Source organism: Corvus moneduloides, chromosome 2 (assembly GCF_009650955.1).
Source record: "Corvus moneduloides isolate bCorMon1 chromosome 2, bCorMon1.pri, whole genome shotgun sequence".
Classification (NCBI taxonomy): domain Eukaryota; kingdom Metazoa; phylum Chordata; class Aves; order Passeriformes; family Corvidae; genus Corvus; species Corvus moneduloides.
In genome coordinates this window covers 51,255,142-51,273,848 of record NC_045477.1, presented here as the reverse complement: position 1 = coordinate 51,273,848, position 18,707 = coordinate 51,255,142, and the positions used below count along the sequence as shown (strand labels likewise).

Sequence of the window (18,707 nt, the reverse complement as noted above, 5' to 3'; positions counted from 1 at the left end):
AAAGCAGCCTATGATAACAAACTATTAGTTTTTAAATTCTTTTACAGTTACCATGGATTTCCAAGATGGAACTTCAGACAGATTTAAACCACATAATTGATATTAAATTATAACAGGCTTTTACTTCATATACCACTAAGTTAAAGAGAAGTTTCTCGATGCATCACAAACAGCTTTTGTCATACAACCCACTACCTCTATCACACCAAAAGATTTCAGATTCCTGAGATGAAAAAGGTGGAGATCTCTCTCAAACAAATAAAGATTACTTTCTTTTGCAATAATTCCTTAAAACTTTTCTTTAAGAGCAATAAACATTTCCTCTGCATTATAATGAAAAACAAATCAAAATACATTAGCTGGATTACAGTTCACAGAGAGATTTCCTAGCTTGAGACTTCATGTTATTAATGGGTAGAGGGTTACAGTTAAAGGACTATTCAATTTACATTTAATTTTTCCCAAAGAGTAAAAAGTCCGGCAGAAATTCCCAATGCTTGTTTCCTAATATGGGCGAAAATAAGATGGCTTGGCATAGATAAGGCAATTTTCTCAAAGAGTAGCTGTGAAATCTAGCCACTAATCAGCAAAGTGCTTCTTACTGATTACATGAAAATTCACAAATTTTACCAAGTCATGCATCTTAAAAAAATTCCAACAACAACAATCTTGTAGTCATGATTGTTTTATAAAAGGCAAGCTACTAAAATACCCAAATAATGAACATACTCTTGACCCATTGCTGAGCAGGTAACTCCTGGTTAGGGAAGACAGAGTATCAGCACTCAAGCCTCTAGCTGATAAACTACAAAACCATTGTAACAGGTCCTTTCTTCAGTGCTGTTGATTTTGTTATTTTTCAAATCCAGTAACTGAAGCCAATGATATTACTCTTGGAAGCAGTTAAATTACGTGTGTAGAGTAGAATATCACTCTGAGAAACTAAGAATGCAAGAATTCTATTACCTAAACACAGGCCCCTTGAGACACTTTAAGAAACAAAAGTCTGGGTCAGAGATAGTGTTCAAAGTGTAGCATTTTTTATTTCTTATCAGAGCCTTTTACCATACTCTATAAAAACCACTATTAGCTTTTTCTTTTGAGATGCTTTTCTGCACCACAGTTGCTATGACTTTGCAGTCAGGAAAGCAGAACTGGCATGACTACAACTCAGGAAGGAAGTTGAAAAGAGAGAGGAGAAAGGAAAAAAGGCTTCCTAAGACAGGTAGAAGAAAGCATGCTAATTAATTTTTAAAAAGAAACAGAGGGTCTACCTGTGTCTGCAAGAGCCCAAGAGATTCCTGCAAGTATTTTGTCAGATCGTCCTGCCCAGTGCAAATGTCTCAGATTCTGCAGAAGATCCAAAATGGCTGACTGGATTTTATGTGAGATATCTTAAAGTGCATAACAAGCCATTAAGATATGTATATGGAAGTGAAAAAATCTCTTCTTATATCTCCATAGGTGGAAAATCTCATCAATTTATCTGAAGTAATTATTAATGACAATAATGTTTGAAACTTTCCCAACTATCTACCCAAAACTAGTGAAAAACATGATGCAGAAGCAGAAAGAAACCAGGATTCATGGTTCATGTATTGTTTCACTACAAAGTAGCTACTACAAGATTTACTAAAGACTCTCAACCCTCCATTAATTCACAACTAAGGGAATAATTATTACTGCCACAATTTCCTCTCACTTTTAGGCATAATTTAATGTAACAGATTCATGATCCTGAGGGATGACCTGTAATTGTGAAGAGGTACCTGGTTTTCTTTTTTCCACTTTATTTTTAAAAGATGCAAACAATAGATTGAAAATGCTCTGCAATGCCAGCATTAGTTACCTTTGCAATGGCCATTAATATCATTGCATGTACTTCAAGAACTAGATTAAGATGTGGAGCAATTTTGTTTATAGCATCTTGAATTCCAAAGAAATCATTCTCAACCCCCAGATGCAAGAAGTGGAAAGATAAACACCAAATGAAATGGATACAGTGACAGTAGTTGGAAGATTTATGCTACAGCCGAGTGGAATCACAGCACAGTCATTTGGTTATTAGCAGCTAAGTGCTTGAATGACTAGGCTACATCTTGTGTGGTTTTGGTATAGTTCTTATCGTGAATCTTCTGAGCCTTAGAGCAAGAGCTTGAAGCCTTTTCCATGCCTCAAAAATGCTGGTGCCAATTACATGCTGAAGTAATGGAAGCCTTTGACAATATCATGTATGAGACAACTATTTCTATACAAGAATGCATTGATCTTTCTTTGGGGCTCCTGCTTGGTAGGGCAGTGGGGATGACTCAGAACAAGGTGGGGTGTAGAAGACTCAGAGATAGAGGCATGTTTAGAGACTGTCCAACACAGTGCTCAAGAATGATGACATCACTTCTTTGTACTAAAAACAGAATCAAAATTTAGTTTTTAACTTTATTCATGCTGAAACAAATAAAAAAACTGTCTTCATACATAATCACTAAACATTATAACTTTAGACATTCAGTTCAATTACTTCCAGCATGGTTTTTTTGTAAATAATTTATATTATGCAAAATTCTACTAAATTCTATTAATAAAAAATGTACTAAATTATTACAATAATGGAAATTGCCACCTTCCTATACCCACTTAACTTCTCCTCCTCATCTATTCTGTCATCTCTTGAAAAGTGTCACTGCATAAAGAATGCATCAGTACTATTTCCTTGAAGAAGGTTCAGACTGAAACCTGTTACAAAACTCTTCGTGCAGAGGACAGGAGATGAATAACATCAAGATGAAAGTAAAAGGCTAAAAATACTAAATAATGAACCGAAACACAGTACAGATATTACTTGAAATTCAGTTGTTTTTCTTATCATGAAGTACATTCATTTATTCTCTGATATCATTACAATTTTTACTTTTGAGTGTATTTTCCTAGTTCTATTTCTTTAAAATTCTCCAATCTCCAGTACACATTAAAAAAAAAAAAAAAAAGGAAAAAACAGTCCAGACACAATTTATGAATAAATTTAGCAACATCTTAAATTGCTAACAGAAAATTCACACTGGAAAAAAGTAGTGGAGGGGTGTAAAAGGAACAACTAAGCTTGGCATGTTAAGAACTTCTTTTAGTTTATATTATACTTCTTTCCAAATAATCTTTTGCTTACGATTTTTAAATTTTTATTCATGATGTCTAGAAAATATCTTAAATGGTGATTCTCAGAGTTCTCTCACCCTTTCCACTTTCTGCAAGGAAGTCTAAATTTGTGTCATAAATTTCAAGTTTCTCAAAGAAGTGCAGTTACTGAATGGAGAGATACCTGGTGAAGTAATCATCCTACACTTCTCCTTGAACTACAGGTGCTACTAACAATCAATTGTATCCTCATTGGACTTCTCTCTTCTCCATGCCTTAAATTGATCTGAGGTTTATTTTTTTTTTCGTACTGAACATTAGTGAATTTTCTAGTCTAAGACACTGATAACTCAGTTGACACCTCAATTCTTTAATCACTGTATTTTAATTAAAACTTATTGAGACAGATGAAATTCTATTATATCAACTTTCTTCTTTCTAGACCCTTGAATATATTTGGGGGAAAATCTTGTATGGAGCTGAACAGGTGCTAGCTTTCATCTGGAGAAGGAAATGGAAACTATAAAAATGTGTTTGCAATTCACAACATGCACTTAATTTAGCTTGGGATTGAACTCCATGTTGTGGAGTTACCTCCTAAAATCAACAATAACTTCATATCCAAAAATCACCAATAGCTTGCTTTACTTCATTTAGGAGGAAATATTCAAAAGAAATGTTACAAGATGTAGGAAATGTTTTGTGGTTTTTTTACGGCAAAAAACCATGTCCATTAAAAACAGGTAAAAACAGGAAAACTGACACAGTCTCATAAATTTTTGAGATGATTATTCTGTTTTTAAGGTCATAGAACTGTCCCTACCAGTCCTAGAAGAATTTACCGAAAGATATTGGAGTCTTAAAATCTTGCATTATTGTTTAGAATGAGAATCAGGTCTCAGAATTCCAGTAACACTGCCTGTATACTTCCCTCACACTCACATATGATATGCTGATAGAGGATAAATAAAATCTATCTTTGGTCTACTATTCCAATAAATTTGGGTTCAATTTTAGGCTTGTGTAATTGGTCATCCATTTTAAAAGTGGTTATTTCCCACAATAAGCAAGTTGCAGAATGACTGACGACATCCTCCTGGGAGGAAAATCTGCAAGTATTTGAATACTCCTGGCTTCTGGCCAAATCACAGAAAGGAAAAGAATGTGAGACTTTCAAAACACTATTTATGTGAACATGAATTTAATAAAACAAAGGTAATAGAAAGCTTTAGATTTCAGTTTCACAAGACTACAGCCTCATTTTTCCTCTATTTTCTTGACTTGAAATAGTAAGTTAATTTTTCACTTTCTTGGAAACATACAGACCCATTGCCCTTATGATCACCTGTGGTAATTGCCCAATTTATCTTGAAAATGAAGTCAAACATTCCCAGAGGAACATTTCATTGGTATCTTGAAAGAAAAGAGAAAAAAAAAAACTACAATTGCAAAAACATTTATATTATTTAAACAACACTAGGGAAATGGCCAATTTAGATGATACAAAATTAACCTTCATCATCCTGTAGAAATTCTGCATATCTTCTAATACAGACAGAAGATATGTGCTACAAGATACACATATCTCCACAACTTCTAGAGCTTACTTCCTGACTGGAAAAATTTTTCATTTAAGAGATGCTAAAATTATTATTAACAACATGTATGCTATGTATGGCTATTAATTCCAAAAGCCAATCCACTTTTTACTCAACCAGTTTTTGATGTTAGTGGTAGTTAAGTAATTTGAAGTCTGCCAAAAAAAAAAAAAAAAAATCTTTGGATATACAGAAAACTACTCCTCATATTATCTTCATTATAGTGAACCTCCTGAAAACTATGGTATATTTACTATTAATGATGGTCTCAGTAATGAGCTTTTGTACCCTTTCTCAACTCTTTAAGGAATACCAAGTGACTCTGGCTTTTCAGGCATTTCCTTCTGATCGAAGATCCTTCTCAATTGTGTAGGCAGCTTTATAGAGAAGTCAGGGGAAGATACCTTGCCACATTAAGATATGGGGAAGGTGATTCTTACAGTTTTCTGATCCTGCCTGTTTTGCCATGAATCCAGAAGTTGTTCGGATCAGCATCTCACTGATGTGTATTCTTTAACATTTTCTGACAAAAACACTCTGACAAGAACAGGGAGGAGAAAGGACCAGAAGTTTCATGATAACTCTGGTATAAGATTAAAAAACCAACATCCTGCTTATTACTAAAAGCAAAACACAGAATTAGTTTGGTGAATATATGGGAATCTGTAAGGACACCTCGCAGAATGATGAAGAAAGTAAAGTTGCTCAACAAGTAGGAAAGAATATACTAATGGTTTCCATTTGAAAGTTAGATTATCAGAAGCAGATGACCAAGAGATGAAGACAGATTGGGCTGGAAGACATTCTACACGTGGACAATGCAAGAAAATTCTCTGATACCCCTTTAGTGCATATTAAACAAAAAAAAAAAAAAAAGAAACGGTAATGAAAAACTATCATCTTTTGGAAAATAGTTTTCCAGATAATTTACCAGAATTCCTTAAAGAAGGTGAGAAAAGTTGAGGTGGGGAAAAACAAAAAAAAAAAAACCACAAAAAACCCTCCCCCAGCAAACAACCTAATTTTAGAGAAAAAAAAAAAAACATATAAAGGGAAAATTTTTCTGCTTCTCGTGTAGCTTGTACCAGAGCTCATTTTGGAAATTACTCTGTGTATAACAACCTATTTGTGTATAGGCTATGTGGTGGATTATGAAGAGCCCAAAATCAACATCAGAACCTAAGTACGTGTTTAAGCTGTACCATATTTGATACTGCGGAAGGACACAGTAGAAATATTGCTTCTCTCTCAATGGACCTTTATGTAGTCCAAATAGGATGAGACTATCATTAGAAAGTACTAGCTTTACCTACAAAGATTTTGGTTATTGAACTTAAATTTGAGCCTGTGGTAAAGTGTGAAGATACAAAGCCTCATTTTGGAGAGACATTGCTGACAATTTCATACACATTTCTAGTGCCTTGTCCAGCACATGAAAATCTGTGGTGTTTTTTTTCTCATTTAAACTTCTTGCTATTGCTCTAATTTCTCCCATCAAATGCCAAAATTCCTTTCTTGTATCTTGACTGTCACAGAGGCAACCTGCCTTTCCTAGAGCCCCAGCCATCCGATCTGCCCCCTGCTATAAGATATTGGTTTCATGGCTACTCTAGAAGCATAATCAGTTAAAAATAACTTTTTTACTCTTAGTTAATTTTTGGTTTGATGTGACTGTTTCCACCATTATATATATTGATGAAAGGGATCAAGCAGCAATATGGAGCTAGGCATGGAGAAAATATGATACATCTGCAAGCGTGATCTTGGCCAGAGAGAAGCCTAAACTGACCACTAAAACTGTAGCCTAAGAGTATGATTCCATTAGATGCAGAGATCTGAATTTACATCTTGCTGCCATGAAAACATGAGTTGTGTTTTCTCTTTTCTCCTTTGTGCTCCCAGTTTTTCAATCCTGAGTCCTTTTCTTCGAGTAGCTCTGGTGGCTTTTGAACAAGGCTCTCAGTCAGCTTAACCCACTAAACCAGAGGAAAAATGGCTTAGCAGTTCTCACACGTGTTGTTAGTCTTGTAATATCAGCACTGGTACAAAAGTGGGGTTAGAAGAGAAGAAGCAGCAGGATGGAAGTAGAGTAGCAGATGCAGAACTCTTTGTAAGAATAAATGTTTTAAAGATATGCTGGAAAAAGGATTATTGAAACAATGAGTTTCTGTACGTCTGCATGTGTGTTTCTCTGCATCATTCTCCTCTATAAAACCAAATTTTAATTCAGACTTTTGCAGTGATGTTATATGCAGCATTGTCTCCTATTTGCACTAGTATGAAAACAGAGACAGCGGATAATGCAACAGGACAAATGGGGAAACACAAGCAAAGGTAAAACACCCAACTCATTTTGTGATAAGGAAAAGAAAGATTAAAAAATTATATCCTCATAGGAATTTGCATAGCCAACTCTAATTTCATCACTGAAGTTATATCATAGTTAATTTCCTAAGTAGATTAAATTGCAGGTTCATTTTTTTCCTTAGACTTAAGGGAAGCAGTCATTATTTAACTTATCTTCGGCCTTTGCTATTGCAGTTGATGTAAAAAAGACAAATAGCAAACACTTCTGTAACTGTTCTGCTATCACAGTTACTCTGAAAGGGCTATCACTTATTTAACAAAAATTAAAGACTATGAGAACTCTAGGAATACCTCTGGAGGGAGACCAAGAAGTATAATTAAAGTTGATCTAATACGGGCAACAAGACTAAATGGATAAAAAGTATTACAAAAGAGGAAAATCTATAATGAAAAGAAAAAGGTTTCTGCACAGCAGAGCTGGACAATTCCTCCTTAAACTCCTATAGGAAGCCTTGAATACAGTAGGTTTAGTACCAAGAATTGTGGACTGTGTTTCTATTTTACGAATTGCACATTTCAGGGCTTCTTCTGGTCAGCTGTAGGGACCAGAAAAAGATTTTTTTCTGCTTGGTTTCTGTGTTGAGCAATTGCCAGTTTCTGAAGAGCTATCCCATACTTTGAGGCAGAATGTACATTTAGATATGATGGTGTCTACTGAAATCCTTGCAGTGCCTGGTTTATGGGTCTTTCTCTATTCTCAGAGATAAAACAACCACCAAATTTCCTCAGCCGGATTTCCTTTGAATTTACACTGGCCAGGAACATCTTTGGGATATTTTTCTGTTTGTTCATTTGTTTTTACACGTCTCCTTGGAGTGGGACTAATTTCTTGACATTGTTTCAATTTTTTTTCTGCCACTTAGGACAATGAGGCATTTAACCTTATAATAATTATATTTTTAAACAGATTGAGTAGCAAGATATCTTAAATGAAAATACACTATTTTCTTTTTAAGAAAATAAATTTCTCTTCTTAATAGACAAGATACAGAAAAATACAAGTGGCATGAGACAAAACTCATTTGGGACACAACTTCTCGATTTCTTCAGAAGCTGTGTCCCCAAAGAGAAGAATCTGCAAAAGATCTGGAAGTAATTAGGAACTATTGTAGCGTTTTGGTTAGCGGGGGAAAAAAAAAGAAAAAAAGAATATGAAAAAAAGTAATTGAAATCTAAATCTGATGTAAGAAGGAACTGCACTGCAAAAGTTGATGCACTTTTTTTAAACTTCATGGCTTATTGAAGAAATCTGCCACTCCAATAGCAACACAGCTGTGACATGCTCAGCTAGGCTGAGGGAACAAAGACCAGCTAATCAAGCACAGATCTTGTCAAACATAACACATCTTCATCAATTTTATGTCAAAATAGCCTAAATCCAAATAGAAGTGCCTATTTTAGGAAAAGTGAAAATCATTACATGTTTATTATCAATTATCTAGAAAAATTTTTTTCAAGTATTTGGATGTGTGATTATGGTTTATATAAGAAATACAGAAAACAAAGCCTTCAAATTAACCCAAATTTTAATCTAGTGCAGTAAGTGATACTAGGAAAGAGATATAATACAAGTCACAGTACAAGAAAGATTCTGAAAACACAGAGTAGTGCTTTTTGTTCTTCCCCAAACCTACAAATGATGTACCATTCATGCAGGAGTTCCTTTAAAACTTAAAATGTATTTTTCACAGAAACTCCAAATTCCTTTAGGGGAAAGGCTTGATTGCATATCCCTCAGAGCCTAAAAGGCTGCCCATATGAACTGAATTATCCATGACATGTACCTTCAGACATTTGTAATGTGATATTTCATGTAAATTTAGACCATACCTTGGATGTGAGCCGCTGGCAATGTTGATTTTATTCAGGAGCTCAGATAAGAAAAAAAACTCTGACATCCTTGCTAATCTGTAGTAGTTAACATGGAATTTCCAACATAAAAAGCATAAAAGCATCTAATTTGCTGTAGCAAATGAAAGGAAAACAAACTTTGCATTTCCCTTTCCTTTTCAATGTCTAAAGTTACTCTATTCTGTGCAAACAAAATTTTACTTTTCAAAGGTTTTTATTATCGTCATCCATCTTTTGAGTGACACATTTCAAACTTCCCTACATAATCTGTAAAATGTCATTCAATTTGAATATATGAAGAATTTACCCATGTTAGGAGGAAAAGCCCTATTTACACTGGGATTATTAAAAACCCATAAACTATATACCTTATATAGTCTTTCCAGTCCATTTTGCTCAATTTATCATATGGAAAAACTCAGGTAGCACTATCTCTTCTTTTTATAGAGATGAGCTATCCTCATTTGCTGCGGACAACATCTCCTACGATCCTAATTCCAAGTTCTGATAACATTAGTCTAGATTAGGATATTTGCCTGTCATTCTCTTCTTCTAGCCATCTTATGTATTAGTATTTTTATGGCATTTACCTCATGTTTTCTTTTGACAGTTTTAAAATGGAAATAGCAAAAAAAAAAAAAACCAAAACAACATTTTCCCTGGAGATGAATGGAACTACAGACTGGTTCGTTTACACTTATAGGATAAACCACAATATTCTGTGGAGATGCAACTGTTCAGAAGAAATACCCCAGGAGTCAGGAAGGTGAGGGGAGGAGACTGCAATTTGCACCACTACGGCCCCCTGTTGACCAGTTCCTGTAGAAACAATTACCATGACTCCCCCAGCAAACACTACAGCGTTAGCTCTTGAAGTACTTACTAATAAATGGACATCCAGAGACAAAATCTTCCTTATTTAGAAGACAAGGAAACAACCCTGAAGTATCGGATGGAGTAGAAAAACTAAAAGCTTGCAATTTCCCTAAGTAATTAGGTAGAAGAAAAATAGTTCTTTCAAGCAAACACTGAAGAAAATAAGTAAATGTTTGAAGCTTTAAAATGACCAGGCTCTTCATGTTATTCCAGGTATAAAGCGAATCTTATTTTTAAAATACTTTGAAATAAAACCCAATATGTATAGTAGTCATAAAAATAAATTGATTTTTGCTGCATTTGTTACATAGCTTTACTGAGATGTCTGAAGAAAGAGCATCACAGAAAGAGCTTAAATTTCTCTCTCTTCCTTTCAATCAATATTTGAGGCAAAGTTTCATCTCTAGGGCCCTTAATGGCAGGAATTCCTGGAGCCAGCAAATGAGTAATGTTAAACCTATGATTAGATGATGAGGCCATCAAAGACACTAGACCCTAATGCTACATTCCACTTTATTCCTGAGAACTGCAGTAAAACCAAGGGCTAGGGAAGAAAGGACTGTTAGTTATTCCTTCCCTCAAAAAAATGTTTCAAGAGCTGCTAAAAAAAAAAAAAAAAAAAAAAAAAGTTGTATGACATGAACATAGAGCTCAAAAGCCTTAATGGACCTTTCGGAATTTTCTTGGAACCCAGGACTTCACCATTAGGTAACAAATTTTTCAAGTGCCCTGCTAGAGATGGTTTGAAGTTGAAATCCCACTGAGGATTCCTGCCAGGGATGTATTTTTCTTTTACTTTTCCCTAACTGATATCCCTCTAAAAGAGGAAGAAAAAAAAGGAAGAGGGAAAAAAAAAAAAGGAAAACACAATTTAATGATTTCCTTATGACACAAGCTTGAAGAAATGCAACCTACAGATGGGCAAGGTAAGTTGGAACACCCTCCCCCAAAACCAGTTGTAGATGTTTATTATTTTCAGACAGATTCCTCAAAAGTATATCTTAATTTCAATTGTCCCTAGAAACTCATTTGTTTTCAGTATATTTTTGGTGTATGCTGTTAATGTGCAACAGTGAATGTTTAAGAAAAGCTACAAACAAGTAATTTTCTTTGAAAATTTTATAATAAGTTAACCTAGGCATTTTATATACTAACTTGCTTTGAGTTGAATTGGTATTATAATGCTGTGGGGAACCTGGTTAATGAAAGGTTGTTACAAGTTTTTAGAGAAATATAAAAACTTGTAAACTTATTTGGATCTGTTGGGCCATCATATTTTTCTTACATATTACAAAATGAACAAAGTTCTAAAATGTTCGCTGATAACTTCTTACCAGTAAAGGGTTATATATACAAAATTAGCCAGTAACACTTCTATCAAAACAAGTAATATGAAAATTGAGATGTAAATAATCCAAACAGTACGAGAAATTATTTAAGCTTTGAGTATTTTATTTGTGAAAGCATTTCAAAACACTAATTAATTTAAATTTCTGAGAAACCCATTACTGCTGTGTTAAAACTCCAATAATTAACCACAGAATTTTTTATATAGGAATATTCTGCTTCTGCCAGTTCTTGAGGACTACCTAAACCAGTTTCCTCTGCTTTTTATATACTGACAGTTACGTAAAATATTCAATGTTATGTCATTTATATCAAAAGTAGTAAAGTCAGCACAAAGTAAAGTTTTAAAAAATCACTAATTCAAAGACAGATTTCAACATAAAATTATGAACACAGTATCCTATTTACATATTCTAAGTAAGAATGGGCTTGAGAGTTCATACACAGAGAAAATGCATAATGTGCATCCACACACTTTTAGAACACAAATGCAAATATACCTTGTATACCCTGTGAATATAGAAAAACTATGGAATGTATATTTTAAAAAAATCTACAATTTATATATTACCAGAAGAAAGTAATTTGTAATTTTTTATAATGAAATGGAAGAATGAAACAAACTGCCAGATACAATTCTTAGGCTGGCAGTGATCAATGCAAGGAAATTAATACAAACAAAACCAGACAATGTCTTACCTGTGAACAAAGCAGCATAACCAATTCAACCACTGAAGTACTCGACTTCATACAAACAAGACCTGCAATAAACAGTCAAAAATTAATTTAAAAGATTGGTGATATTTTGCTGTTATAGCTCCATGGTTCCAGAAATCCATAAAATATATAAAAGGTATATTTTTTATAACTCAAACAGATTAAAACAAGTTTCAAGCAAAATTAACTGAGAACTTCAGATTCTTCAAGAGCATTTAAATGTTCAAAAGAATCACCTGGAATAATCTACACCAGTTCAGGACAGAATGTTTTCTAATTATTTTTTGGCATTTATCTTAGTTATTTAAATAAATAAATATTGGTATAATCCAAAGCAATTTAATGTATGATAAACATAAGTTAATAGCTTTTGAATATTAAATCATGTAAATTCTTAAAAATAAAGTGGTCAGTTAATAACAGGTAAAGAATAAAGCCTCTGCGTAGAAATTATTTTAATTTTCATCTGGTAATTGATTATCCTGTAATTGAAAGCTTGAGTATTAATGAAAGAGACATTCATGTGAAATCTTATTTTTATTAAAATCGTAACCCTATCATTTGTAGGGCATGTTTCTTAAAACAAACCTTGAATTATGTAGTCTAACTGTTAACTCATTGTTTTGTACTTAATTTAAATAATAAATACCTAATAACATTGTCACTATTGCAAATACTTGTTTGCATCTTTGGAAATGCAAATTTACTCTCTGAGAGAAGGATGTATAATATCTAAGTATTTTAAAGATGCATTGTAAGGACACTTGGAGGAAATTTGACTTCTACTGTCGATTTTATATGTGCTAGCTTCTGTTATCTAAAACCATATAGACATAGATATGATGCTTTAGGGCATGGAACCACTTTGGCTGCATTATAAAAAACAATAATTTCACAAATAAGCTTACCAGTAAGGACTAAATAGGAGGCTGGAAAGCAAATTGATGTGCTTTAAGAAGGTTTCTACAAACAATGATTAGAGACAAAAGCACTCCTACACAATAGCATGTGTATTTATTTCGGGTAGTGGATAAATACTCTTTTGTGCCCATTTTGCTAACAACCCCATCCTTATTGTACAGCAACACAGAACAAGCTGTAAGGAGCCACTAGGCTTCCATTCTATCAGATATAGGGGCAGACAGTTAATGAAATAAGAGGCAGATGTGCAAAGCTCATTTAGGGAGACAATTGCTGTAATTGATCAGCTATTCTCATGCTCAAGTGCTAGAGAATCAGAAAGATTAATGAGATACTTATCACCTGCAGGCTACCTCCACTGTTTGAAAGCTGACAAAGAAAATCCAAACAGAAGACTGAACTCTACAGTTAAGCCAATGCAGGTAGCACAGACACATCAAATATTTCATCTTAGAATGTTGCCTCTTTCATTATGAATTCACTTCATATTCTGTAAAACTAAAAATAACCAAACCGTTCTGTCACACATTCACATCATCTTTTAAAATCAGACCTCAGGTGTACTAAAACATGACTAAGGCAAAATAATGCCCTTGAAAACCCATCCCCATGCTGAAATCTTTTAAATTTGAACGTATTTTTACTTCTGATTTTACATCAAAAGAACAAATGTATCCAGAATAAGCACCATACACAGTTATGAAAAAGAAACCAACTAAATTACATAAAAGTGATTATGCATCAGTAGTAATGTCTTTGTATCTGCACCAGCTTTTCAAAAAGAAAACTTGATGTAAAATATATGCTTTAAAGAGAAACCCATAATGAATATTTTCGGGCTTAATTAATTAAATTAAATTAATTAAGGAAATTCTTAACTTTCAAAGACAGTTGAAGATTCTTATGCTACCTGTGCAGCTTCAAACAATATGAAAAAATTTTGAAGTGCGGACTGAAACAAACACACCTAAAATGGCACAAAGCTAGGAAAAATACTCATAATTATCATCCAGATAACGATGATCTAGTCCTAATAACACAAAGCTGCAGACATGACAAAACAGACTCTGTTTGAAGGAAGTCATAATTACTTAGATCAAGATTATCTATTTACAATAAGAATTTTTACACACTCTAACTTTTCAATAGCTTGATAATTATATGGGTCTAAGTAAAGTGGTAATCTGACCTAAAATTGATGTGTTTTCACTATTCCTCAGGACATACCTTGATAACTTTTGTATATCGCATCTAATCAACTGCAAGCTTGGATATAGCATACTAGCATTGGAAAGGAGAATCAAACTGATTTTGGTGAAATTCAGAAAGAGAAAGAGAAGGACACAGAAATGACATCTGGTTAGCACATCAGCAGGCCCATTAGTTGTAACCAGCTCTTTAATTGCCTGCTGATGAAACAACCCATTGGTAATAGCCATTAACACCTCTCATAACCACTAGTATTAAAAGAGGCTGGTTTCCATGTCCAAAAGAAACAAATAATTATCTTAGAGACTGTAGCACTTTTCTCATATGAAAATACAGAGAGAGAGAGGAAAGTCTCATTAAAGAAGGTCATAGTGTCAATGATGTTTGTCTCAGTCTACTGCAGAAATTAAGTGTGCAGCACTCTACTTATAAATAAGCAGAATTGGGAGTAGCCCAGACAGAAAATGGGGAATCCTATGCACCTTGATGGGTAGTAAGAAGGAAATAGAAATACTTTTGTTCACTTTTGAGTATTCATATCATACATTCCTTGAAGTAAAACAGAATACAGAAATGCAAAACACTCAGCAGGGCAGCCATTTCACTTAAAAAATTTCTTACGTATCAGCCTCCTAATCCTACTTCAGGGACTCCTTCCATCCAAACCACGAGGGAAAGTGTGTGCCCTCCATTATATGCTCCATTTCCTCCCTCCTAGCTGCCAAGGGCTCTATTGTGCTACTTCCCATTTTCACTTCTTCCTGATTGAGCGTTAAGATTTGAAATAAATAACGATTTTTTTCCTGTTACGCAAAACACAATTAATCTTCAAAATCTACTGTCAAGAGCTGTTGTGCAGTCAATAGTAGAGAATGATAAAAACAGATCAGACCTAATGGAGAACAGATCCATTTCTGCCTATTAGGAAAACCTGTCAGAATGCAATCTCTGGTTGCATTACAAAGATCCCACATCATCAAATCTGCAGGAGCAAGTTTAGGAAGAACCACAGTCATTGTCCTATTTAACTTTTCCTTCCTAGACCAGAAAAAAAAGATCATTTTATTACTCTTTCAGTTTCTAAATTTGCACCCTCCTCTCTTCTAGGAGACCAAATTGTGTGAATTCACTCATTTCTTTTGGCATTGCACAGGAAAAAAAAAAATAATTTCCCTCAGTACGCAGTCTATATCCTGACAGACAAAAATTAAAAGAGGTGTAGAAAAGTTCTCCTTCTATTTTCCAGACAGAAGACACAAACTCGTTGAGGTATCTTCATAAAATTAAAAAAAGAATTTGTAGCACGAGTCAGAACAAATAACAATTTTCTTATAGATTTTCTAAGTTCCAAATGCATTAACAACTGTATTTCTTCTTCCTCTTTACTGTTTTGCAGGATTCAATAGAGATTTTTAGTGTGTGCAAAATTTTATTAGTTTTAACATGAGGAAAAAAGATAACAAGCTTTGAAAAATAATGGCTTCTCTGATTGAAGAGAGCACACAAATCTATTTTCAGTTCTCTTTCCCCTCCTTAACTCTAACAGGAAAAAGTATTTGCCACTCAAACTAAAACTGTTGCCTGCATTCTTCATCTGCAGATAAGTTCTTCCTATACCATCTGTATCAAATGCCATTAAGGAAGCTAATGTAATTACTAAAATACAAGTGGATATTTCCTGCGTACAGCAAGGTTAAAAAGGTCACTGTTGAACTGAATGGAGTATGTGGTTTTTACATTTGCTGTTCTTAGTACTTTTCTTCATGGTCTATTCTCAGTCCATTAAATATAGCCATCAAAATTCAGCAATTTGATGGCAACAATGACCACATATATGGATGCAAAAACTGGGAGCATCAAGTGCATGACCTTGGCTAATCTGGAATAAATGATGTATGCCTGGCAATTATCTTGAAATGCTCTCGTTTACTTGACTTCTATTTCAGTGTTCTTCTGTTGGCTCAAAGATATGCTAATTATTTCTTTTCACTATGACTTATTAATGTCTAAAAAAAGATTAATTTCAACTATACTGTTTTAGTCATGCCTGTGGCATTAATGAAGTCATGGGTTCAAAATCTCCAAGTCACCATGCTGAACTAGTCAGTGTGAATTTCCAATTTGAAGAAATATAATGTAGGCTGATAATATCAATTTAAAAAAAAAAAATCCTTATGAAATAAGATCATGGTTTTGAACTTCTTTTTATTATTATTAATACAATGTGTGTATGAGTCCAACTGAATACCACCACAATTTCATCTGGTATTTATCAAGGTTTGGCTGCATTTTCTTTCAATGATTTTACTTTGTGTCAACTTAAACCCTTATTGGAACTGGAATCAATTGTAATACTAGCAAAAACAAAAGTTAAGTGTTTTTATAGCTCATGTTCAACTTAGAAAAAAAGATGCAATTAACAAAACTTTAGGGCCTGCAGAAATCTTCCACTCAATTATAGCTTCTGCTTATCTGAAAAATCTCAGGTATGGCTAAGTAAAATGCTTGAGAAAGTTTAATCCATTTAACCCAGTTCAGAAAGAAAACTTGTTCTTTATTACTCCTCTACAGCATGTCATCAAAACTACAGAAACATTATATAGTAAAAGATGCTTATGAAAAACTACACACATGCTATTACATCCATTATTTTAGTAACATGTGAAAAGTGTGTAAAATGTACCTAGAGATGAACAAAACAACCTAAAACTAGATAAAAAAAAAAATCACAAATCACTATAATTCTCTGTTGTAACTTTTATTTTTGTAAGGTAAGCTACTTTCTATTTACCTAGTGATAGTCTTCCATGTACTTTAAACAAAACTGTATTGTTTCAAATTGTTCACTATAATGATGGGTGATTCATACTGTGATATCTCTTCCTATAACCCTCAGTGATTTCTGTGCCATGAGACAGAGTAGGAATTTTCTACCAGTAATTACCACTCACAAATTGGGTTTTCATTTTTGATAGACTATTCCCTTATACTTTGTTCAGCATTTGTTAGGAGTGGCACAACAAAGTTTCAAGGACATTTCTCACCGTGAACAAAAACTAAAGCACATTTTGGCTGTGAAAGTACTAGGAAAAAAGTGATGGTGATATTTTGGTTGGAAATGTGAGTTTTCCTTAATATTTATTTGTTCTTTCTAACCCTCTTTCTTCTGCCAGCAAAATCTGGCAAATGATTTTTTGAAATATATTTCTAAATCCAACTTTTATTCAAAGAAATAACCTTAGGACTTCTTCTTTGACCAAAAAAGTTATTTGGATAATTTAAATCTACATTATTCCCTCTCTTCCATAGGCTGTCGCTCAGAGAAAATTAGATTCAAATTAACGTTTTTCATCAATTATCAAGTTGCTGGTGAGTTCCCTACAGATCAGAAAGGAGAGAGTATGGAGAGAAAATAGAAGATTGGTGAAAAATTTGAAAGTAAATGCTACGTATGCGAAACTTAAACTGAAACAACAGATGTTCTCATTCCAAACCATGCAATTATTAGGGGGAAAAAAGGACATATATTAAACAGAATGCAAATTTTTGCAAGATTACAGTCAAAATTGGTTTTAGAACCATACATATGTCACATATTTTCTAGGCATTTAAATTACACTAACAGTCTTAATTTACAAAAAACAAGGCTGGGAAATATTCAGGATTCACAGAGACTCTGCAGATGGAAAACCACAGCCATGTTGCAAAATAATTACAACTTTGCTTTTACTAGATGAAAGAAAACACTATTTCAAAGAACGTAACTCGCTAAAGTAACAAAGTCAGGGTTATGGATTTAACAATCCCTTCAGCAGCCTTGACTGACATTACCACCAACTCTAGGGACCATGAAGGATGGCTGTATTACTACTCCAGACCATTCTTTGTATGGGAAAATCTCCTTTACAGAACAGAAGAGCGACACGGAAAAATACAGCGAATGTGAATTTGACGCAACCCTTTTTAGTTGATCAAGACAGTTACAATTCTTAAAGGATGTTTTTTTATGGTGAAAGACACAAGCAATATAAGCAATATTCTTCTTATCTGCTACTTGGAAATCTAGGAAAGGTATCATCCAGATTATCAAATGGAATACCTTTAATATTTTATCATAAATCTTTAGAACTGACATCTTAAGATAAACACCTTCAAAGAAACAGTGATAGGTCAACAAAACACCCCAGATTTTAATCTGTTCAAACCCAACACAAATGGCTGATCTCTTTTAGACAGATTTGTAAAATAAAACAGATCTTAATAATGGGATAATATTTAAAAGAGTAAGAATGGTATGTAATAGTTTCTTAAATTATTTTATTTAAATAAGAAAACCTAAGCTTCTTTACCACTGCCCTTACTAAAAAGGAATCTAAATGTGGGCTGTAAAACATCCAGATGGAATCGCAGAATGGCAAAAACCCATGAGAGTGTACCCACAGAGAAGGGATTTATTACAATGCATACATGATTTAGTTTTTAAAATTACAGACTTTCGTACTGTAATCCCATGAGCTGTAATGATATTGACAAAACTGTCGCTAGTGCCACACTACTCTGAAGAGTCCAGCCTTATGCTAACCTGTGGACAATTTTCCTTTAGTGTAATGGGATGCAAAATTCTCATTCATCACATGAGAAGGACACCACTTTATCTATAAAATAAAAACCACTACCACTATTCAGTTTAAT

At 33.7% G+C, this 18,707-nt stretch overlaps 1 protein-coding gene across 8 annotated transcripts in view; it reads right to left on the bottom strand.

Annotated features, from left to right (window-relative positions):
- The window catches only part of NBEA (neurobeachin), a 467,825-nt gene that overhangs the window by 237,233 nt on the left and 211,885 nt on the right, over positions 1–18,707 (bottom strand). For all 8 annotated transcript variants that reach the window (XM_032099592.1, XM_032099586.1, XM_032099589.1 and 5 more), the window contains one exon: positions 11,868–11,929. In XM_032099592.1, the coding sequence (XP_031955483.1) occupies positions 11,868–11,929 (62 nt within the window). The remainder of the gene's footprint in view (positions 1–11,867; positions 11,930–18,707) is intronic.